At 46.9% G+C, this 25,416-nt stretch overlaps 1 protein-coding gene across 1 annotated transcript in view; it reads left to right on the top strand.

Moving 5' to 3' along the window:
- LOC119171726 (methanethiol oxidase) overlaps positions 1–25,416 on the top strand; it is an 89,127-nt gene that overhangs the window by 57,561 nt on the left and 6,150 nt on the right. Inside the window, exons 8-9 of the mRNA XM_037422541.2 lie at positions 579–700; positions 3,353–3,418. Coding sequence (XP_037278438.2) covers positions 579–700; positions 3,353–3,418 — 188 coding nt within the window. The remainder of the gene's footprint in view (positions 1–578; positions 701–3,352; positions 3,419–25,416) is intronic.

The raw sequence follows: 25,416 nt of genomic DNA, 5'->3' as shown, positions 1-25,416 counted from the left end.
TATAACTCATTTTGTTATATAGCCCTTTAACTAATAATTCTCAGGCGTTTTAAAATGATTTTTTCAATGAAAGACGTATTAACAAGGTTTAAAACATTGCGATGTGAGACCTTAATCTGAAATGTTTCGTCTACAGGCGTGTGCGAGGTTTTCTTTCAAGAGCGAGGGGCGAAGGCAAAGCCCGTACAAGGGCTTGAGGTCGACGCAGCGCCCTCCCTATTACGTTAATGTATGACTGTGTGCCCCCTCCTTCTCATGTGACTGAGGAGGAGGCGGCCGCCCACCGTGCCCCCCTCCCAATGCCCACTCCTATGCTCATGTGGCTTATACGTAAAACGCTTTAAGTTTGCATTGGTAACTACTCCACATCGCCATCAAACACAGCTGCTGCGGGTTGTAATGATGACATGCTAATGGTGCGAGAATAATTCTTTATGCGTTACTCGCGTAACAATTGATGGATCGTTTACGCTGATACACTGTGGCGCTCACAAGCAATGCTTGATCTGCTGTTAAACGACAGTCGCGTTTGCACAGACACATCAATTTGACCTCTTCTTCACGTGTGCCCCGTCCAGCGATCATAACGGACATACTCATATCACTAGACGACCGCTTTCTTTACGTCGCCTGCTGGATCCACGGCGACGTGCGCCAGTACGACATCACGGACACCAGCCATCCGAAGTTGGTGGGACAGGTGAGCGATAAAGCATGCTGCTCTGATGTGTTGGCATACTTGCCGCCATTTTGCAAGAAATGGGACCAAAAGAAAGGTAGAAGGCAAGGATGATAACCAGGAAGGAACGCCAAGTGGGCAACCATACAACACGGAGATGTAAATGGAGATAAGGGTGAAAGAAAGCTGAATGAGAGACAAGTTCAGTCTTGCTTGTGTGCCAGAGGGCGCCATGATGTCAAAGGAGTTCGGATAGGCCAGAGAGCGTCAAGAAGTATATAAATGCCTTCACTACTTGTTTTTGGGGTGTGTGACGAGAACGGTACTGGAGTAGCGCCGGCAGGGCCAGTGGCTCATTGAGCACTCACCAGAATGCACTGTAGAATGTCCGCACTGTAGAATGTCCGCAGAGTGAGTGAGTGAGTGAGTGAGTGAGTGAGTGAGTGAGTGAGTGAGAGAGACCCAGCTGTAGAATACAGTGATGATTTCGATAAATACGTAATTGTATCGCAAGAAACATTGTGCATTAGGTGAACAGTGCCGACACTCGGTTTTCGAAGAATTTCATAAGAGTATCAGGGAAAGAAAAAAAAAAACGAGGGAAAATATGTGCCAAAGGTGCTTAATTTGTTCTCTATTGTCTCGCGTTTTTCGTTCGTAAGTTGCCACTGGTGAAACATATTTCATGGTAACTGCATTCTGATAATCCAACTCCTCATCATCTCGAAGGTCGTTAGCAAACTAATTTTGGCGAGAATCAGGAACTCGAAGTACGTATTATAAAAAGAAGCACCAATATTTGTGACTGACATTGAGCTCTACATTAATTTTCGAGATATTTTAAAAGAATAGTTTACAAGAACGCGCTTCTAATCGGTCTCGGATGTGCTACTGACGACGCCGGGTAGCAAGCGCGAGTCTTTCTACCGTCTTCCTTGGCGGGGCCGTTGAAGCTTGGCCTTGACCCGAAAAGCAGAAATATTCAGAAAGCAGAGCCCCAAGAAAGCCCGTGGGCATTCGAGAGACTATTCATTGTGATGTAGGCCGCGCCGCATTGTAATATCGTTAGTTATCATTAGACGCGAGCAAACTTTCCCACGAGGGCACCTGTGTGGGAAGGCTGCTGAATCGTTAAAGTCGCTTTCCTTCCCCCAGGGCGCGCTGGCCTCGTTACGTCGTGCATTGCGCACAGCTACGTGTCGTCGCTAAAAGCGACGTCGTTTATTCAACTCAAGACGACGTTGCGAGAAAGAAAGAAGCGCCACTCGCCTTGGTAGGTGGAAGCCAGGAGAATACTGCACGATGTAAGGCATGTGGCCGGGTCGGGCGATCGATACTTGAAAACGCATATGCGTAGGATAACGTTCCTTATCATTTATCTACGAGAGGGTTGAGTTACGACCTCTGCGTTTAGGAACACGTAAGACAGAACGCTGCTGACGTTGACACAGGAGGAAAAAAAAATGTTTATACTCGCGCTTACGCACGCATGCGCAAATGCATGTGCCTACGCACCCGTGGTACCAGTCTGTGGGATTCCAGGACATGTCGTTTATCTCGCCGTCATTTGCCTCGTAAATGGTATGAAACTCAAGTTTTAGCCAGCTCACTCGGGCTAGGTTGTTATGCTTGGTGACGATGTGGATGCTCTCTGAAGACGCGAACAGAGATAACATCCGGCAGAGTCCTGTCCGAGTATAGCTTCAAATTCATGTTGTCCGAGGAAGAGATACGGGTTTTAAGTGTCCAGCAATTCGTAGAGCGCTGGCCTTGTATCACGTGCTTCGGCGTATATATGGGATGCTCCCCTTGTTTCTTGAATGAATAAGTTGAAAGTGGTGTTGTGTGTGTCCCATCTCACCTCTGTTCGCGTCTTCTAAGCGCGTCGACATCGTCGTTTGTCGTTGTGTCGCGTTTAACGTCACAAAGCGACTCGGGTTACGAGATACTGTCTTCGTATAATTTCGATCACCTCTGGGGTTTTTTACCACGCGCTGACGTCACCAGCCTTTGGCATTTCGCATCCATTAAAATGCGCCTCTTTCGGATCAGCAGGCGAGCACCGCATTCCCTGGGTCGCCGCAGCAGCTTGATATGAAACTGAGCTCACACATTTAAAGGCAGCAAGTATGACCACCCAACGACGATTATATTGGCAGTACCGAGTGCTAGCGGTAAAGTAACGTGTGGGAAGAGTTATACTAAATAAATGCTTTTACCGCAAAGTAACCGTTGTTTCCTCTTTGGCTCGAGACCGACGGCTTCGGGTCACATGCATCGAAAAGTCTCGCGTTTTCTAAGCAGGAAATAACAGAGAGGCTATCACACCAAGGGGAACTGTTATAAACAAGACAAGTTTCATTCCTCGACAATGTCAGTTACTTACTAATGACACCAAGTCTATCCTTGAAAATCTTAGGTGTTAAAATTTGACGACGCGTCGCATTTATGCGCGAGGAAACATAATTCGCATAATATTTGAATATTTGTGATTACAAACATCTTTCTCTTGTTGAAAGTTATGTTGTCGTAATGCTGTGTAGGGATAATCTTGTGGCGCTTCTCTGTATGGAAGCCGTTACTTCCCGCCCTTGATACCCCCTTACTTCCTCAATTTCTCATGGCTTAATGAGCTTTCGTGATAGTAGGCCACTAAGCGCAACTGCTTTACAGGTGTTCACGGGAGGCTCCATTTACAAGAGTGGGCCTGTCAAGGTGCTTCGTGATGAAGAGCTGAAGGTGCGTGTTTTAAAGCGTTTCAGTGTTACCGAATGCATTCTTCTTCTTCTTCTTCTTCTTCTTCTTCTTCTTCTTCTTCTTCTTCTTCTTCTTCTTCTTCTTCTTCTTCTTCTTCTTCTTCTTCTTCTTCTTCTTCTTCTTCTTCTTGTTGTTGTTGTTGTTGTTGTTGTTGTTGTTGTTGTTGTTGTTGTTGTTGTTGTTGTTGTTGTTGTTGTTGTTGTTGTTGTTGTTGTTGTTGTTCTTCTTCTTCTTCTTCTTCTTCTTCTTCTTCTTCTTCTTCTTCTTCTTCTTCTTCTTCTTCTTCTTCTTCTTCTTCTTCTTCTTCTTCTTCTTCTTCTTCTTCTTCTTCTTCTTCTTCTTCTTCTTCTTCTTCTTCTTCTTCTTCTTCTTCTTCTTCTTCTTCTTCTTCTTCTTCTTCTTCTTCTTCTTCTTCTTCTTCTTCTTCTTCTTCTTCTTCTTCTTGTTGTTGTTGTTGTTGTTGTTGTTGTTGTTGTTGTTGTTGTTGTTGTTGTTGTTGTTGTTGTTGTTGTTGTTGTTGTTGTTGTTGTTGTTGTTGTTGTTGTTGTTGTTGTTGTTGTTGTTGTTGTTGTTGTTGTTGTTGTTCTTCTTGTTGTTGTTGTTCTTCTTGTTCTTGTTCTTCTTGTTCTTGTTCTTCTTTTCTTGTTGTTGTTGTTGTTCTTCTTCTTCTTTTTCTTTCTTCTTGTTCTTCTTTTTCTTTCTTTTTCTTCTTCTTCTTATCATCATCATCATCATCACTATTATGATTATTCTTCCCAATGACTGTCCCGCCTCTCTATCTCTTCTCATAGGTGAGAAATGTGACCCAGTACATCATAGAAGTCACCTATACAAATGGCGTGAATAGAAAGTCAAATATATAATACACCAAAAGCCAAATGGTCGCAAAACACGTAAATGTTCTCTTTCAAAGATCACAGGGAGGAAAAAATGAGAATAGACAAAAAAGTAGAGAGAGAGAGAGAGAGAGAGAGAGAGAGAAATAAAAGGAAAAGACTGGGAGGTTAACCTAGCAGAACTGGTTTGCTATCCTGTACAGAGGCGGGGAAAAGGCTCGGAAAGAGGATTTAATTTCATGTTATCCTACTTTCCTTCTGCTCTGGTGTGCATTGGTATAAAGAACAAGTTTTAGGGTTAGGATAGCTCGACGTCCTCGGCGTTTGTATTTCGTAGCAAAGCTACTGTGATAAAATATCTGGTTCACGTTTAATAAAGCGAATGACTATGGTGCGTTTAATTCATCTATGAATAAACCTTGTAGGTATTATTTAATCTCTAAGGAAAATGAAAGCTGATACGACGCGCTAGGCTTCCAGACTGCGCGATGAAGAGGTATTGCAACTGAAAGCTGAATTCAAATAGAACAATGGATTGTGGGTCTCACTGAGTAAAGAGTGCATTGTTTCTTCGAACACAGAGTTTTTTAAAGAGAATTCCGCAAAGTTTAATCCCCAGGTGAACGCAAGCTTTTGATAAAGTAATACGAAGGCCTCATTCACTTTTCTTGGATGTGAACTCCTAAATCTTTATAGCTTTTTTAATGAATATCTTCGAAAAAAAGAGCCTTGATTGCAATTCATTATAAAATCTCAGGTTTCATAAGGAGAAAGGAATGAAGATATGAAGAATTTGGAGAGAATGGATTGTTATAAGTCCTAACAATATCTTTGCACAAAGGCTTTCGGCGTTCAGGTTCCCGGCCACCGAAGCCCACATGCACCGCAGATCTTCGTATTTTTTTTTCCGAGAACGACACACGTAAGACGATCTCGCTAGTTCGAACGGGGCATGTTCGTGTCATGCTAAGAATAAGACTTTTCTGTTTGCGCGCTCGGAGTGATGGTGGTGTCTTCTTATCAGTGATTTGGCTCGGCCAAGCTCCTATGGTAACGCCGACGCAGCGCTGAATAATCGTTGACGGCTTACTCGATGACGTCACAGGTGGAATTGGGTTCATGTCCCGGTCTTAGAATTCGGAAAGCAGACACCTACAGCGTTAAAAAAGTGAAGATCGCGTACATTATCACCGAGAGGGGAGGGGGGGATTACTGTTTTTATTTCTACCTTTTTTAGTCTACGGGTGGGGGAGGGGGTAGCACGTATTCGTGGACAAAAGAAGTCGCTTACCGGCATTCAAAGAAATAGCCATTCTCTTAGTTGAACGGGGAAAAGGCCGTGTGCGTAATGCTTAAGATGTCTGTTATTGAGGTGAATACCTTGGATGCCTCATAAATATGCTGTAGGCCCGTGTGCTCAGATTTGGGTGCACGTTAAGGAACCCCGGGCGGTCGGAATTTCCAGAGCCCTCCACTACGGCGTCTCTTATAATCACATGGGGGGTTTCGGGACGTTAAACGGCACATATCAATCAATCAGCGGACGCCTCATAAAACGAGAGAATTGACTGTTGGCGTCAACACGAGTGATGCAAAAGATCACCATCACGTGATGAACATTGCCACATGACGTCATCGCGATGACAGAGGGCATCGAAATTCGCCATGTCACTTTGAGGTCATCCATACACAATCGCTTAGCCAAAGGTGAGCCAATCACGGAGGCAGTGCAAAACAAGGGGAGGTGCGGAAATTTTGCAATGTTTCTGATCTTGAAGGCATTGTAAAAACACGTTTGAGAGAGCTCTCGCAGGGAAGCGCGAGAGGTTTGATACAGTGACCAAGGAGAACGTAAAGATGGTGATGGTGGTGGTGAAGTCGGTGATGATGATGGTGAAGGTGACGAAGATGACGATGATGACGAAAATGACGAAAATGATGAAGTTGACGAAGATGATGAAAATGACGATGAAGAAGAAGATAATGAAGATGAAGGAGAAATGAGGAGGCTTTCACCTTCGTGTCGTCGCAGGTGATCGCATGATGAACCTTGTGAGATTTTACTGCGACATTCCGCGTCCATTGTACAGCGGTTATGTACTCGACAGCTGGGCCGAATGTTGCGGTTATTATCCCGGTCGTGGCGGTCGAATTTCGATGGAGGCGAAACGCTACAAACACCGCTCATTCTGCACTGCTTGAGTAGCCAAGACTGGATAGCGCCCATACAGTGCTTGACGGAAGCCTGTCTGGTAGGGACAATACATGGGGAAGGTGGAAAATTCGAGGCACTGTGCCAACTAAAGCATAAATTGCTTTAAGTTTATGCTTTGGTCGAGGCAAGGCCACTGATATTCAACTTTTACCATATTGTACAGTGATGTAGCTTTATTATTCCTTCTAGCATTGCACTGGAGCTATCGTTGACATCCTTTGTAATCGGCACCTTCGGCCTGTATAACTTTACGAATCACGCCCTCTTTCAGTGAACTTTTTTTCTTTTACTTTTTTTGGAGAACTCATATGCATGACTGATTCCGGGCAACACATCAGCCGTTGTGGTTTTTTTCTTGTTCCTCTGGTTCTGAAAACGTGTAACTGCTGTGCTGTGGTTTTTAGATGCGAAGCAGCTCTTTGACTAGCCTGTGTAACGCTGTCCATCCGCGTCTCCGTGCCAACGTGCTCCACCACATTCTCCCCGCCGCAGTTATTGGAACGATGTCAAATAGGTCAAGTCGCAGCTGCGCACTAACGTCACTCTCTCTCTCACCCGCAACAGCTGCCGGCTTTTCCCAATACATCTAGGTGGTGTTGCTCTTTCGCCCGCTCCCACCACACTTCTTACTCTCTTCACCCTCTCCTCCGCCCGCACGTCAAGTGAATCCTTCTTTCGCCTCGTTTATCTGCGGTGAAACTTGCACGAAACCAAACCCGCCTCTCGTGTCTTTTCGTTTCAAATAAACGTTTAGTGGTGGTGGTAGTGGTTGTAAGGAAGAGGAAAAAGGCACCTAATTTCTGTCTGGTAGTGGTGGTAGTGGTTGTAAAGGAAGAGGAAAAAGGCACCTAATTTCTGTCTGCCTTCAGGCGACACGGCGCAGTGCCTTATAGGGGTGGGGGGAAGGAGGGATAAAAAGAATAGAAGGAAAATAGATGAAGAAATAGACAGGCAAGCGACGGAAAAAGAAGGAGATAGGAAAGTGGGGATCCGGTCGAAGCAGTCCAAGGGCGGGGCGCCACAATGCGAGAGCTGCACGGCGTCAGGAGACCGCGGAGGGCGAACCAGTCGGCGGGAGCTACGCTGGCGTCGGAGATCGCGAGGGCACAACCGTCCAGCTTGAAATCCTGCGAGCGAATCTTCTGTCTGCCTTCAGGTGACACGGCGCAGTGCCTTATAGGGGTGGGGGGAAGGAGGGATAAAAAGAATAGAAGGAAAATAGATGAAGAAATAGACAGGCAAGCGACGGAAAAAAGAAGGAGATAGGAAAGTGGGGATCCGGTCGAAGCAGTCCAAGGGCGGGGCGCCACAATGCGAGAGCTGCACGGCGTCAGGAGACCGCGGAGGGCAAACCAGTCGGCGGGAGCTACGCTGGCGTCGGAGATCGCGAGGGCACAACCGTCCAGCTTGAAATCCTGCGAGCGAATCTTCTGTCTGCCTTCAGGCGACACGGCGCAGTGCCTTATAGGGGTGGGGGGAAGGAGGGATAAAAAGAATAGAAGGAAAATAGATGAAGAAATAGACAGGCAAGCGACGGAAAAAAGGAGATAGGAAAGTGGGGATCCGGTCGAAGCAGTCCAAGGGCGGGGCGCCACAATGCGAGAGCTGCACGGCGTCAGGAGACCGCGGAGGGCGAACCAGTCGGCGGGAGCTACGCTGGCGTCGGAGATCGCGAGGGCACAACCGTCCAGCTTGAAATCCTGCGAGCGAATCTTCTGTCTGCCTTCAGGCGACACGGCGCAGTGCCTTATAGGGGTGGGGGGAAGGAGGGATAAAAAGAATAGAAGGAAAATAGATGAAGAAATAGACAGGCAAGCGACGGAAAAAAGAAGGAGATAGGAAAGTGGGGATCCGGTCGAAGCAGTCCAAGGGCGGGGCGCCACAATGCGAGAGCTGCACGGCGTCAGGAGACCGCGGAGGGCGAACCAGTCGGTGGGAGCTACGCTGGCGTCGGAGATCACGAGGGCACAGTCCAGCTTGAAATCCAGCGAGCGAATCCCTAAACATTTACTCGAGTAAAGGCTACACCGAGTTTTGCTTCAAATTGTTCTTCCAGCACCCGCGTCTTCACCCGTTTCAGCCGGATCAATGGTGTGCGCACCGCTGCTACTTCGCATTCCATGATGGCTCCCTTCGGGAAAATGGTCCATAAATTTTAATATTCAAGGTTTCATGCCTCTTATATAAATACCTATTACTTCTCGTAAAAACGTGATAAGTTCTGCTTCCTATGTAATTACGGGCTCAATGTATGGCTCTAAGAACAGAGCGTGTTTCGCGGGCTTGTGACTTGCGTTAGTTTGTGTAGCCTTCGTTGTTACTTATTTATTGATTTCCTCGTGAGCACCTTTTATTTTGATAGACCAAAAATGTGAATGTATATTACCTTGTCATTTATTTCTTTAAAAAACAAACAAACAAATTGTACACTAAGAAAGAATAATGTCATTCTCGATACCTTTTTCATGGCCGCTGGATAAAAAAACGAGTTTTTTTATTATGCTCTTTTGTGACAACGAAGGAAGAGTTGGCTTTTTAGAAAAAAAAATTAAAGAGTGATGTCTAATGCGTAACACGTCCTACACCGGTGACGTGCGGGTTATTTTCATTGAGGAGTGGGTGGGTTCGGTCTCTGAAGGGAAGTGCGGTTGGGCGTAAGGGGAGCGCACCTGCTTTACAGGCCACTCGTGCGACAAGTTTTGAGGCAAAAACAACGCGCGCGGTTTAAAAAAAAAAGTCGCTCCAAGGAAAGACATAAAGCGATGGTGCACCGTTGGCAAAAGACCTCCACAAAAAAGATAAACATAAACAATCTTCCTCCAAGACGCGGTGGCAAGCATTAAGAAAGAAAACGCAAGTTGCACATGGCAGGAAGGGCGGCCAACATTCACAAGGTAGGCAAGGCTCCAGCGTGGACTAATGGAGATCGATATTCATTTTTTCGGTCGATATAGATTATTAATGCGAGCAGTAGACAACTTAATGGGGGCTGGTTGTCGGGACAGAAGCTGTACGTCATCTTAAAAGCGTGCTTTCTCATCCGCAATAAAATTAAAAATAAAAAAAAATCACAGGTAGGCGTGGGAGAATCACTGACAAGACAGCGCAAACGGACTGCTAACATCGCGTCATGTTTGGGAACGGTGACTGCAGAGTGGCAGCAAAAGTGACAAACTTTGGGTGGCTTTCCGACGTTGCCATGGCAACGTCAGAGCCCAATCTTACGCCGGCTCGCGTCTGTTCCCGTTCTGTCCTCTCGACCGAGCGGCAAAGCACCGGTGCTTTCAGGTGAAAACAGTTTTACGGAAGATTAAATCGAGAGCGTGCAACTAATTGCCGAACGATGCTCCAGGCCCCATCCACTTTGATCGAAAACAGGCTCATTCCTGGAAGCGGTGGCGAGGCAGCCGCAAGGCATGGCGACTGAGTTCGTCGGGCTAATCTGCTGTTTCGGTGGTTCCCTCCCAGCGATTCTTCTTTATACTTGCGCGCTTCCTTTGCGGGCCTCTTGGTCGTCCTGTTTCAAAGTCCAAAAAAAAAAAAAAAAGAAAAGGAAACTGTTTCAACCGCAGTTTATTAAACTTAACATTTATTTATCGTTCGGCTAGGCTTATAGGCACAGGCACTCTTCAAAACGGCGGAAAAATTTGACAACGTCGGGGAACTGTAGCGGCCGTACGCGGGTTCCGTTAAGAACGTGTAAAGAACGAAAACTGGAGTGCGCTTGAGCTTCGCCTTCAAAAAGAAAAAAAGATCGCGATTGCATCATCGGGCTTCGCGCACGCCACCTTTGAAACTTCTAGCTGTTCGTAACCACATAAGTCAAGTTCTTATTTTTATGTGCTCGGTTCAGAAAACGAACGACTGTGCTCCCATTACATTAGCCATTTAAAAGTATGCCCATTGCAAGCCCACTATACCATAAATATTTCTTTTGCGAATCAGTAAATGTCCTATTAAGCCTCTGTAGTGCAACACACGAACCTACACAGCTCTTGACTTTGTTGACGATTCTGCTGCTGCTGATAGATATGTGTGAGCGCTTTGTATTGAGGGGGCGTTTAAAACATCCACTCGTTGGTCAATTCACATCTTTTGACACCAGGCGCGATTATTCGCTTCTGCCTGGCAATATATGATGCGTTGTGGAGACACCTTCTACTACATAACATTCGTTTATAGTTATTTTAGGACAGTCTCTTGGCTCTGTGCAAGCAAACCTTCTTGCCTCGCAAACGGCTTGAGATCATTCTTCACTCGGACCCGTAAATTTTTATTTATTTTGTTTGATGCTTTCTCGATTTCCGGTCACGGAGAAGATGATTTTTTGCTCACAACTAACGACATTGACACCAACACCAAAACTTTGGCGAAACGAGCTCTTTAACGCCATCGCGTTAATAGTATGTAATGATGCTTGTCGTATTAAAAAAAATGTGCAAGTCCAAGCTGTGTGAGAACCGGTTTAAGCGAAGGCTCACTAGGTGGTCATCGTTTAAGCCGAGGGATTTACGCTGTCACCAGTGGTTTTGCCGGCGTTCGCAAATTCGGAACATACGAGAGTCGCCCGCATTTTCACCAGAAGATGCCTGGTACAACATAAAATGGAACACGAGCTGAAACAAAAGCTTCAAGCCGAGCTGACATTACGTCGGTGGCGCGTTGGGTTTTGCAATTTGCGTCTGCTTCAATTTACGTCTATCAGTAACCGTACCGGGTCACCTTAGTGTACTCTAGAACGTGCCTTCACTCAACGCTTCACCTTCACTTGAAAAAGTCGATGGAAGCGCCATCTCTTGACAGGCGAAGCCACAGCATTTCGGCTATAATCTGTAGCGTTTCTTTAGAAGCGCAGCGTCAGTTTCTGTCGAGCAGTGGAGCAGTGCTCAACTCAGTCAAGTGAAGGATGAAATTCGATTCGAGGAGCGTTTGTGAATACAAGGACCCTGTTTGTGAATACAAGGACCCTGAACCACTTCACGTTCAAAGTCAAGAAAGTGGTTTCTCTTCGCCTTCGCTAGCCTTCCTGCAAGCGATATCTCCTGCTCGCCATTTATTCGAAAAAGCAAGTGTACAGTGTCAACGCTAAGCTTCGAGTCTATCAGAATTTCACGCTTGTCGGTTAGACGCTGTTATCTATGACATTGATCGCGCTATTGTCATGCGAGACGGGGAAGAATGGGTGGGTGGTTGCATGGCGAAGCAGTGCACAACTGATATCTCCCGTAGACCGGGCAATCGAGCGTGTACGTACAGCAATGACGCCACGGGAATCACCCTTATTGCGTCACCGTTGTTGCGTCACCGTTATAGCGTCATACAGCGCTCTTTTTTGTATTTTACGAGGATGGTGAGTAGCTTTTTAAACACACGGCTCGTTTGAACTATAGATACGCACGATAATGGGAGGCAGCACTCAAGAGCGAGAAATGTCACATGTAGAGAAAGGTAACGTCAACAAAATCACCACGTTACTAGTTGAAAATCATCGACATCGTAAGCCGCAAAACTTACTTATCACTGCGCAGGTGTGACAAAATGCGAGTGTGTGTGTGGGAGAGAGAGAGAGAGAGAGAGAGAGAGAGAGAGAGAGAGAGAGAGAGAGAGGAAGAGGGTAGGAAAACACAAAACTTCGGCAGCCCTAGTGGGGAGCACGGCTCAGCGCCTGTTGAGGAAGGGGGTGAGGGTATGAAAGATGTGGAGGAGAGAGAAGAATAATGGCGGGTTTTATAGCCGGCTGTGCAGTCCAGTGTCCCCAAGGAAGCGAAGAACCGCCTTGAAGACCTGGGTGCAGTGCCGCGCAGTGAATATGAGGCCTCCCTGTGTAGCAGCGGGCAGACTGTGGCGACGTAGTGCGGCGAGCAAGACGGCTGAGTTGTGCGCTAAACGCTGTGCAAACCCACAGTAGGGGCTCAATGGTTTTCGTCTTGCACACACGAAGAGAACAAGGCTCTGCCAAACCGATGACGGGACAGTTAACAGGGGCCTCGGCGCGATTCTCTGCTTTTACAGAGAAACGTGTGATGAAATCGCAACAAGAGTTGTGTGCGCCGTAGTTGTACGCCGCCGCCGGTACGTGTCAGTAAGCACTCTTTGTCGCACAGAATAATAAAGAAGCGTAGTAAATAAATATCATTAAGAACACAATATGATTAGGACTTGGGTCCCCTGCGTGCCAGCCGAGTAATCTACCACAAAGCCACGTTGGTGCTTGAAACCTCGTTGCAAACTGGCCTTAGGCAGGCTTGGTGTCGGGAAAGGAACGACATTAATATGAGTAATAAACTGTTTTAGAACAGCAGAGAATCAACCAGGAGTCACACGATGAGAATTACGTAACAAATGGGTCATAAAATGCTCTCACCCTCTTACAAAAAGTTTCAGGCTTAATTTTTTATCGGCGTCAGCCGCAGCAACAAAATATTTGCGCAAAATTCCTTGCAATTAAGTGCGTAAGTGGGTACCATGCTTCTCCGTGGAATGACGAAGGATGGCATAGTGAAACTGAATGCCTCCGTACTGCACAAAATTTATGGTGATTATTGACGTAGTGGGTACCCTGTAAGAGGCTTGTATCAGCTACCCAAAGAGTGTTTAAAAAATTACACCATCACCCGCTAAATGAAACCATCTGTGGATACGAAGCAGTAGGGAGATGGTTCGCTTGAGTGGGAGGCATTGTACTTCATTGAGAGCTTGTGGTGGCGCTAACACTGACGCTGACAGCGGCGTTTATGTTGGCAATAATCGCAGCGTCGCGCAGAAGATAAACCTGGGGAGGCACAAAGCACGCAGTGATGGACCGGTGTTTCTTACGGCACATGCCAATCACTGCTAATGGACAAAAAATCTGATTGGACGGAGATCCGCAATGTGGTTTTAGTTAACGCGCACGCTGCGAATTTTCAGGGACGAAGCCCCTAAAGCCGTGGGTCTGTCCATCTCTTGTACGTCACTGCCTAGTTCCACATCTGCAAACTGCCCACTACTTCATCCTTGCAAACATCCCAGAACACCCCATCACCGATCCACCTCTTCACCGGCCATAAAGTCATTATAATGAAGGGGTAATGGAAGTGACGTATAGCTACTACTTACGAATAATAAAAATTATTGTATAAATATATACAGTGTTTGTCATCTCTTTGATGATCTACTGGGCGATATTCGCGTATGATTCACGGTTTACCGGTGAAACCCTCCGGCACTTCGCCCCGCTCATCATCATTCACTTCGTGGATACGCTGTAATTTTTATTCTTCAACAACGCACAGGAGAAATCTCCCACCAGCCTCATTGGAGTTCAACGTCTTGTGCCGCCCCGCCGCGGTGGTCTAGTGGCTAAGGTACTCGGCTGCTGACCCGCAGGTCGCGGGTTCAAATCCCGGCTGCGGCGGCTGCATTTCCGATGGAGGCGGAAATGTCGTAGGCCCGTGTGCTCAGATTCGGGTGCACGTTAAAGAACCCCAGGTGGTCTAAATTTCCGGAGCCCTCCACTACGGCGTCTCTCATAATCATATGTTGGTTTTGGGACGTTAAACCCCACATATCAATCAATCAATCAATCAATCAATCAATCAATCAATCAATCAATCAAGGTCTTTTGCCTATACATAAGGGGTGGCCAGTGAACGGTTGCCTAGCGTGAGCAGTCAGTTTTTAGAACGACAGCTGTATATGGCTTGGAGATACGAAAAAAAATAAATAAAAATCACCGCCCAAGCACTCCGCACAAATGGTTAACCAGCGAAAGCTGAAGCGTTCGGGGCAGGTGCTTAGCAGTTAAGTTCAACCCGATGTTTCACTGAGTTTTTTTTACAATCATTTGTTAAATGTTCGTGCTTATACAGGGGCGGTACCTTTACGTCCGCATTCGTTTATATTTATGCTACAATAAATCACCACGCGCCTTTATTATGCCTCTGTTATGTCGCAAGAGTGGTCTATACTTTCACAATTTATTCATAAATAAACCCGGAAGTATCGATTACACGCGAACAGAGAGGACCAAGTAGCAGGTATTGCATGGTGAATAAGTCGCATATGCGATGCGTACAGGTAGATGATGCGACTGCGTATCTTAAACACGCGCGTTTCTTTGTGTGTGCTTGCGTTCTACGTCATGCTGAGTCTCTAAATAATTGATCGATATGTGGGGTTTAACGTCCCCAAACCGCAACATGATTATGAGAGACGCCATAGTGGAGGGCTCCGGAAATTTCGACCACCTGGGGGTTTTTCAACGTGCACCCAAATCTGAGCACACGGGCCTACAACATTTCCGCCTCCATCGGAAATGCAGCCGCAGCAGCCGGGATTTTATCCCGCGTGCTTGTTATAAGTGTTTGTGCGGCCAATGTATACACGTATTTTTTTTTTTTACCAGCCGCTCACCACAGCAGTTCTTAAGCAGGCAAGAATATCGAGGGGCTCGTAAGTCTGGAAACAGAGTGAATTAAGTTACGCGATAAGCAGGCTGGACGGTAACATAACCATATGCTTCAGTGCGTGTGACCTGAGTGTCGCAAACAGGAAAGAGTGCGAAAGAAGAGTCGCTGGAGAGAGAGGAAACCAATCGAAAATCGTGGCACTGTTTCGTGGCGATCGAAAATGAAAAGGCGGGATACACGAAAACAAAGGGGAAAAAAGGAGCCTTTGCGAAGTCCACGGGAGCCGCATTCCCAAAGGGACGCTAAGTGAGTTCGCCGGCGAAGCAATTTCATCGTACACGGCGCGTCTTCCCCTTACAGTCGACGGTGCGGGAGTGCGCGGCCCTGGGATTCCTCCGCCGGCACTGCTCGATACTGCTCGAGGCACTGCTCGAGGCACTGCTAAGACTGCGCCGGCTCTCCGCTGGGACAGGCCTCGGGTGTCGACGGTGAGCTTGCAGCAGCTTACATGCTCGTCGCGGAGTGGAGCTGACGGCTCGCTAGACCAGATTACAACTAACCGAGGAAGACGCGCCCCCGTTACGGCTAAGGTCCCTAGATGAAACATTTAGGTCCCTAGATGTTTCATCTAGGGACCTTAGTTACGGCTGGATCGCCACGTGACATCGCTTCCGCGCGCGCGTAGGCGGCAATACGAAGGCGAGCGTCCTGCTAAGCGTGTGAATCTGGAACGCGAATAACTGCTGCGTGCCTACTCGACGGTGAAAGACGTCACGACCGAAGCGGGGAAATTAAGCCTTCGCAAAAGGCTGCGTGCGGCGCAGGCACGGTCGTTTTGCTTGCCTCGCTTGCCGTGATGGCAGAGTGAGAATGCACAGTGCCCTTCTGTTCAACGAAGTAGACGATAACACGCTGGGGAAGAAGCGAAAGTGGCCAAGCGAAAGAGAGAGAGAGAGGGCGGCAGACAGGGACGTGGAAGGGAGGCAGTTACCCTTCTCCCTCCTCAACTCTGTAAAGTAAGCAGGAGTTCCCCAGTATGACGTGTGTCATCAACGTATAGGCGTTTGGGCTCGCAGAAACACGAAGCTTCTTCTTATTATTAGAACTATTGTACGTTACTACAACAAAAAACTGCTCAAACTTCAAAAAAAGAAGACGCACGAGACTGGTTAAACGCTGGTTAAATGCTGCTTAAACGCTGCATCAGCGGACTCTTTCTAATTTGAAAACAGGGTAAAAGAAAATGATGACATTTTGACAACTCACGAATCCATTAAAGGAAGGCAGGCATGAGCGGCAAAAAGTGCGCCGATGCCAGAGAGTTTTATATTGGAAGTGCCGCCTACGTAGTTTTGATACGTCAAACTCCATAGACAGTGCTAACGATGGTTGCCTCCACGGGTGCTAGCACCGCGGTGCCTGCTTACCGTGTTAAAACAGGCAAACAGCTTAGGCAGCTGCTCGCTGAATTCTAAATACAAACAAAGCATTACCAAGAAAAGGAGAGAGAAGAAGGAAGCTGTCGAGATACGCTACAGCCAAAACCAGCTGCACTATCTCGCCCCCCCCCCCCCCCTCACCCCCAAACCCTTGGAGGTTTCCGTGCCTCATTGAACACATCTCGCCTCGCTGCGTCCACAGATGCGAATTCCGGTCATTTGTTTTTCCTGCTCGCGGTCTGCCAGCATTCAAACTCGCGTGGCGAACGCATTAATCTCCTGTGCGCGAAAACAACGTCGAGGACAAAGAACAAAAGCAACAAAACCCTAGAAACGAACCACAATGGCCATTTAGGGTGTGGTCGGCTTCTCTTTCACGCCACTGTCCCTCACCGAAAGCAACGTGTTCCTCGGCAGAACGTTCGTAACGACCGCACGTCTCTCTCACGCTCGTGCATCCCCAGATTGCTCAACCGGTCCGCAACTGTGCGAGGGCCGAACACGTTTCTCCGATAGGCAACGCAGCTAACTGCTGTCGAAAGGAAAGTGTGCCTCGGTGGAAACCGCCATAGCCGTACGGCCCACATGTTTTGTACGCGAATATCGAAAAACGCGTTGTCTCATAAGGCGACGAGAAGGCGAAAGCCATGTTCTTCTTTTTTTTTTCCGTCGCAGGCTCTGTTCTAATTCTAGACAACATCTTAGTCTACGCTGACAGCTTAGAAGACAGCAGTGAGCCCACGTTGTCCGAGTATTGAAAACGTCTGGACGGCTTCTACACGACGAGAAGCCACCTCGCGCCGAAAAAAGGAAGCTAAGATGAGCAAACGTAACTGTTATTTTTTAAGATCATTTCGTGTTCAAATCTAAAAAAAAAGACTTGAACGTTAATCCCATCTAGCGTCTGGAAAAGCGTCTGCTTGTGTGCATATACGACAATTCCGGCGAGATCCGAGCCATCAGAGCAGCTTGTGGAGCCGCCATTTTCTTTGGACAGCAAAGTATCCTGCATCGTGTTTGTCTACGATGCTGTCTTGTCGAAGGTGCCCATTTTGCCAAATACGAGAGCATTAGAATTGGACTGAATATGGCAGCTGTCCACCTAGCTGCCTATTTATAGCCGTCTACGGTGAGTATTGAACACACGCGCAGTCGATTGTATAGATCTTCCCCAGTGCCACTCCGAAAGCTTTCCGCACCAAATGTGGATTTGCGTGGCCTCCGGGATCGGAGGCTTCTCAAGCTTTTTGCACTCGCCTTTGACCGAGAGTGGATGCCATGTGATGACGCCATTCTGTCATGTAATGTTATGCGATGTTACAGCGACGTCATTGATTATGCCACACATTTTGGCAATCATCGACGTCGTGGGGATGTCATATAGTGACCCCATCTCGTGGTGATATTTTGCATCACCTGTGTTGACGGCGACGGTCAATTTTCTCGTTTGATGAGACATACAAAAGTCTTCGCCTTTAAAAAAATGGCAGAGTGCGCCGTTGACTTGATGAATGGAGGCGTTTCGCAAAACAGCGTAGAGTTCAGAGTGTGCCCTGTTTTGCCGTCGTGATTCGCCGTTCGTTTGTTCTTTCGCGGTTGCTGCGCGAGGCACTGTTCGCGTGGCGGGCGCATGCGCGTGCGTCATACTTGCGTAACAGAACGTCGTACGTCGTTCGTAGTCTATGCTTCCGCAAGAATGTTTCTACTTCGGCCGGCATTTGGATATGTGCAATTTATGACAGCGGTAAGAGCGATGACGGCATGGCTGCGGCTTGCGTAAGTTGATTTAATCACACGCTCTTGAAGAGCAACAACAAAGCGCGTGGATTGATGAAGGAGCACAGCCATGGCGGCCACTTTTCGACATCTCTACATTTGCGTGCTGTCAGAGCAACTTGGGGCTTGGCAGCGCTGAATACCTCCGGCCGCATCGTGTACTGGCGGTGGTTGTGATGTTGCAGCAGGCGGGGTTAGCCTGGCCTACGCGGCCGCCGGAAACTGCTCTGCTTAGCGTATCCTGAATTGTAGGGACTCGTCACCGCGTATTAAACAGCCCACTGTCTCACAGGAAGGGCATAAAAATTTGTTGCGTGGGGTTTTCGTTTTCCGCGGGGCCTTGAGGAAAAACGACACCGTCAAGTGTTCGCATAGCCACCAACGCTAATTCTAACGCAGAGCACTGATTGACATATCGCACGAAACGAGGTTCTCCTCTTCTTTTAAGAACTAGCGAGGCCTGTTCTTGCTACCACATATGTTGATTTTTTTTAAACAAAATTCTTGAATTTCGATTTGATTGATATGTGGGGTTTAACGTCCCAAAACCACCATATGATTATGAGAGACGCCGTAGTGGAGGGCTCCGGAAATTTCGACCACCTGGGGTTCTTTAACGTGCACCCAAATCTGAGCACACGGGCCGACAAGATTTCCGCCTCCATCGGAAATGCAGCCGCCACAGCCGGGATTCGAACCCGCGACTTGCGAGTCAGCAGCCGAGTACCTTAGCCACTAGACCACCGCGGCGGGGCAATTCTTGAATTTCCAACGCGCCGGACTTAATTTTTGAGTCGTCGGTGGTTCAATAAACGTATAGTTGAATGAAGAATCAATTCTGAAGTTAATATTTTGCTCATCGAACATTTCATACTTTTCTCGCATAAATACGACAATCTTTGTAGCAACTTCAGGAAGTTTTTTTGCTTCTCGTTCACACTTTAAAGACAAGATGTATGACGGGAACACGTATTACGATCATTTTAAACCGTTCAAAGACGTTTCAACACTTGCAGGTTTTTATACCGGAGGCTCGAAGACACCACATGTGTGTCCGCCATGAAGTGGTTAGGCTGCTCGGCTGCTGACCCAAAGGTGATGGGTTCGATCTCGTGAGTGTGCCAGCAAATACGCGATATTCAACAACATGTGTGGTCACTGTATAGCCTCTTGCGAGAGTCCAGGGCTGGGACAACTCCTTTTGAACAGAGCACTTGATTCCTTGCTGTTGCGGGCTATAGGACACAGGTGAGACAATAGTGCTGGAGCCATTTCTCGAAAATTTTCTTTTCCTTCTCTTCCCTTTTTCTCATCTTTCTTGCCCCCTTCCCTAACCCACAGTGTAATGTAACCAACTGTATGTCTTTCTGGTTAACCTCCCTGCCTTCTCCCTTTAGTTGCTTCCTTCCTTGCTTATGACAAAATCACCTCGCGCACAGACCATACCCACTAAACAATCCAAGTATCTTGTCCACAATTTTAATTGTATATACATTATTACAGGAGTGTTTTTATGTCTCTCTATATTATAAATGAGAACTAATAGACAACGATGCCAAAGAAAGTATGGGGAACGTTATTATTAGTAATTTTAATGTAAATGAGAAGGAAGAAAAGTGGATGAAAAGGTAACTTGCCGCTTGCAGGGACCAAACGTGCGACATTCGAATAACATGCCCGATGGTCTATACCAATTGAATAATATAGTGGTGGTCATCCCCCTATCCACTTTATGGGCTATATATATATATATATATATATATATATATATATATATATATATATATATATATATATATATATATATATATATATATATATATATATATATATATATATATATATATATATATATATATATATATATATATATATAGCCCATGAAGTGGCGGTGCCTGTCAGCACTGCTATAGTTGTCATGACGGCGAGTGTGGAAGACTTTTTTTTCCGATCGGCGTCACATAGCACGCGTGCTGTTATTACGAGCTGGTAACTGACTAATAGTCCGTCGCGTACTACTTCAAGGTATCAAGTGTGCAGAACGAGGTCCTCGCTATGAATGAAGACGTCGAAATTTAAGCACTCGCTTTTTTTTGTGCTTTCATTAACATTGTGTCCGAACGAGAAAAACCGGTCCATGAAATTCAACTTCTAGGCGTCTTTACATCAGCTCAACGTGAATTCATTTTATGACCTTAGCCATCGCTATCCATGCCGTCATAGTCCTGATGGCCATTGCAAGGCAGACCACATGGGAGACGACGAATGATTTCCTTTGACTGATGGAATCAATTGCTCGAAGGTAATAGACTTTTTTTTTAAATCAACCATCACTGCACACTAAGCGTATGCTGTTTTCACTAGAGAGCTTTTTTCAAAATGCAACTAGTAGAGATAAAGACGCAAGGAAAGGCAGGGAGGTTAACCAGACGCACATCCGGTTTGCTACCCTGCACTGGGGAAGGGATAAAGGGGAGAAAAGAGGTTGCAGAAAGATGAGAAGGTACACACAATCACGAGCACACTCGGGGAGCACACACAGTCTACAGGCGGTCGCTCAGGTTTGTTGACTTAAGGTAAAGTAGCAGTGCTTTAGTTGCTTTCTGCGCAACTGAGGCAGATGCCCAAGGTCCTAGTATCTTCTGCACACAAAATGGTCCGGGGTCAAGTCGATTCAAAACCATCCGGAGCTGGCATCGCTGTGTGTCGTAGCAAGCGCAGCTGCACAGGACGTGTTCGATGGTCTCTTCAGCTCCGCAGTAGTCGCATGTAGGAGTGTCTGTCATACCAATGCGAAAGGAGTACACCTTTGTAAATGCAACACCCAACTAAAGGCGGCATAACAGTGTCGTATCGGAGCGGGAAAGTTGTGATGGTAGCTTTAGCTTGAGCGAAGGATCCAGTTCATAAAATTGACACCTTTGGAAGCTGGTAGACGACCAGAACGTGCGTGTGAGATCTCGAGCCAGCAGGTAAAGTTGTCTTGCTGCATCATTCCTTGATAGAGGAATCGGGACTACGCGGGTTTCTTCATGGGCTGAGCGGGCTGCATCATCGGATTATTGATTTCCGGTAATACCGATATGTCCAGGCAGCCATTGATATATAATATCATGCCCTCGTGCTAGAGCTTCATGATGGCAATGTCTTATTTCTTGTACCAGTTGGTCATGACTATTCCTACGCATGGCAGGCTGCAAACTCAAAATGCAACTTGTGCAGAATATCCTTAGGATCTGCCACAATTAAACGGAATGATCAAATTATCCATTATGCAAAATGCCACTGACGCATTGTATGAGGGCCACGCGCTTCAAATATTGCGGATTTCACCCCCTTCCCCCCTTTTCCGTCTAGCTTGTCCGCAGCATTTCTCACAAGGACAGACACAGACATGAGCGCGATTGTGAGGCTTTTTTTATTCAAGCACTAACTACCACTACAAGAAAGCTCATTCACCTGTGTTGCCCGAATGCGCTGGGTCATTGAGGCCGTCGTCATTGAAGGGGCAACGTTTCGGAATGGCTACTCCCGGAGCACATATTCAGTGATTATGGATTGAGGTCTATGAGACGGCCACTTCCCAGAGTCCACCCGAAGCTTCGTATACGAAGCCGCTGGGTAACGACGCGGACCGGCCTCATCGTCCCCGTCGTGCTCGCCGATGCGAGCGCCACCGATGACTCCCCGAGGTGCCACGGCACACACTCGGCGTGCGCACGGATTTGGCGACCGGCGCCATTTTCTTCGCGCCCAACACTCTCAGCGGCGGGCAGTGCCTCCATTAGCGTCGTCGCCTCTGGTGACTCCCAATTAATCGAGCAGCCAGCTTCTGGGCGCGGCACGCCCGCAGCTAGGGAGCCTACATGAACGGCCGTTTTTAACACGGCCGTTCACGTAGGCTCCCTACCCGCAGCAGCATTTCGCCAGTGCGCCGGGGCGGAACGGAGCGCGTCCTAGACGCGCCTCTACGACTGTGACGTTGTGCTCCGTGAGGAACCTCGAGGCGATTCATGCTTATGCGAGGAAAAGCATACGAATGAAAATGGGCGTTCTTTTGATGGGCGCCGGCCCCGCCGCGGTGGTCTAGTGGCTAAGGTACTCGGCTGCCGACCCGCAGGTCGCGGGTTCGAATCCCGGCCGTGGCGGCTGCATTTCCGACGGAGGCGGATATGTTGTAGGCCCGTGTGCTCAGATTGGGGTGCACGTTAAAGAACCCCCAGGTGGTCGAAATTTCCGGAGCCCTCCACTACGGCGTCTCTCATAATCGTATGGTGGTTTTGGGACGTTAAACCTCACATATCAATCAATCAATTTTGATGGGCGCCTTGCAACACTTTCTGAAACGTTACGTAAAACTCTATCTGCCACTATTTATATAGGCCCCTTAGAAACACAAAGTACTGTACAGTAGGACCTTGATGATACGAATATCGCGAGGTAAGGAAAAGTATTCGTATCATGCGTAACTCGTATCACTAGAAAACATGAAATATGAGTACGTGACAACAGAAAGCTTCACTTATTTTTCCTTAGGGCCGTAGCAACACCATGAACAACTGTGAATGATTGCCGGTGAAGTTTCTGAACGTCAGTGATAATACTTGTACTCGTAAATATACGAGGCGTGCTCGGAACCAGGTGCGTAACGACCCATGACAGCCCCTTCCTAATCTCACGACACTTTCTCACGGCATTATAGTATGTCAGCGAAAGTGACCTAAGAAGCGCTTTGCACATGACGGAAGCCTTAGAAATTCAGAACCGCTGTTCTATGTTACTTTCTTATCGCCGTCACACGGTGACTGTTTTTCGGGAGGTTTGCTCCAAATTCGAATCTCCCGTGCGAATCGGAGAGCTGGCAACAACAATCATGCATGTTTACGTTGCGAGGCCTAGCTTCTTCGCCAAGACTATTCCCTCGCTCTTTCTGGCCTGGTTCCCGTTTTATAGGAAGTATGATAGCGAGAACATGGGCTGCATCGAAATGGCAGGCACTTGTGAACAGTCAAACATCGCTGCCTCGAGCACGCTCATCTTCAAATATTTGAGCAGACACATGAGGACAGAGAAGAGAACACAAACGGGTGCAATCTAACAACTTGTTTTTTTTTTCGAAAACGTTCACTTAGTACCCCTCAGATCTCCACAATCTGGTCACCGAAAAAGATTGGAACTGTGCACGTATCACAACATAGAAACGGGCGCAATCTAATCAGTTGTCAGATTGCGCCCTGACCACGACCTCTTCTAGAAGCTTGTGATCCTTACACACTGGCAGCGAAGCGCAAATGCCTGCGTTTGGCCTTCCATGGCAGCGCCTGTTTGAACTTGCATGGTAGCATACGCTCGTGCCAAACATCGCTGGGTCAAAAAAAAGTTCTCAGCAACCATACTTCGCTATATTGCAGAATAATAGGCCTTGGCTGGGATCACGATAGTATTTGTGTCACGCCAAAATTTGCGTGAGCCATGATCGTATGACCAAGGCTCTACTGTTGGCGGTTGCAACTGAATAAGTACAAACGTTAAAGAACCCCAGGTGGCCGAAATTTTCGGAGCCCTCCACTACGGCGTTTCTCATAGTCATGGTGGTTTTGGGACGTTAAACCCCACATATCAATTAATCAAATAAATAAGTAGAAGCTCAGCTCCCCATTCTGAGGTGCAACTCTCATTCCTGTGATACAGGAGTCACGCCTAGGGTCACTAGTTCTAAACGGAGTACTTCTTCACTGACTGTGTAGATACTGCGCATGGTATTAAGTAAGAGTTCGTCGTACCTTGTAAACTGTTACGTTTGGCTGAGCAGTGAAGCCATAATTTGCACTGAAGCTTGATAAAAAAAAAAAGATATTTCGACCAAGCACTATGGCGACACGAACATGTACAGCCACGGCCACATCTGTGTAGAGCACGCGAGCAGCCGATTTTCGCTCTGCGGGGCGAAACCTTGGGGCAGTATCAGGTTCTGACGTGGCCAGCCTGACAACTAGGCTGGGCGTGCTCCTGACACACTGCATCAGAGCCCGAAACCGCCTCAAGGTTTCGGCCCGCAGAGCAAAAACCGGCTGCTCGAGCACTCTACACAGACGTGACCGTGGCTGTACCCCGTGGAAAATTCATTTACCTGAAATGCGTGAGGGGTGCGTGACGTCACTAAAGCAGTTGCTTTGGTACAGCGCATTTATGCAAATTGTTTATGTACCTTCAGTGCCAGCCATTCTTCAAAAACGTTCTCTCTCCCTCCCCCCCTCTCTCTCTCTCTCCCTATATATATATATATATATATATATATATATATATATATATATATATATATATATATATATATATATATATATATATATATATTATTAAAACATTTCATATGTTTAACCGGCGCTGTAGAGCGATGTTGACAAAGCAGGCACTTCTATATCTTCCGCGCTGAATTGCGTCTGATGCCCCATCGACCGTCATTACACGCCATCTCACTTACGCCCATAACTTCAGTATTCGCCTGCATACACCTCGAGTGAGAACATGCGTAACGTTTATTATTTATATCACAATACTGCAGGCCAATGTGCTGGCCCAAGCAGGAGTGGATACATCAAAACGTAATTGTAGAAAACAACAGACAACAATACAAAAGAAACAAAATGTTAAGAAAGAAGGTGACGCTCAAGGTCACCAAGAAACTTATTAGAACGAAAGATGTCACACGGCAAACAATTCCAGTCATCGACAGTTCTAGGAAAAAAAAACTATATTTAAAGCATTTGATCGGGCAAAAATTGGGGTTAGAGCATGTTCATGACCATGACGAGTACGTTGTACTGATAAAGGTTTAACACAGTCAGGGAGATCAATTTTTACAATACCACACAAACAATTGTAAAGAAAGGAAAGACGACTGAACTTTCTCCGAGCTTCTAAAGTAGAAATGTCGTTTAATTGCATTAAGGTGGTCGGGGAATCAAACCTACGATATTTGCCAAAAATAAACCTTACAGCCTTTCTGTTAATACGTTCCAGATTCATAATATCTTTCTTGGTATACGGATCCCAGATAATGGAAGCATACTCAAGCTTAGAACGAACACAGGCATTATAGGCTAGAATTTTAGTACGCGAGGGTGCAGATGCTAGTTTTCTTTTTAGAAACCATAGCTTACGTAATGCAGAAGTGGTAATGTCAGTTATGTGGGTCGACCAAGTTAATTTGCTTGAGAGTGTGACGCCCAAGTACTTGTATTTGTCTACATTTTTTATGTTAGTGCCTCTTAGAGTATAGTGGAATTGACTAGGGCTTAGCTTCCTGGTGATGCGCAGAAGCACA

This window comes from Rhipicephalus microplus, chromosome 4 (assembly GCF_043290135.1).
Source record: "Rhipicephalus microplus isolate Deutch F79 chromosome 4, USDA_Rmic, whole genome shotgun sequence".
NCBI lineage: Eukaryota > Metazoa > Arthropoda > Arachnida > Ixodida > Ixodidae > Rhipicephalus > Rhipicephalus microplus.
The sequence above is the reverse complement of the archived record's forward strand: the minus strand, read 5'-3'. Positions and strand labels throughout refer to the sequence as shown.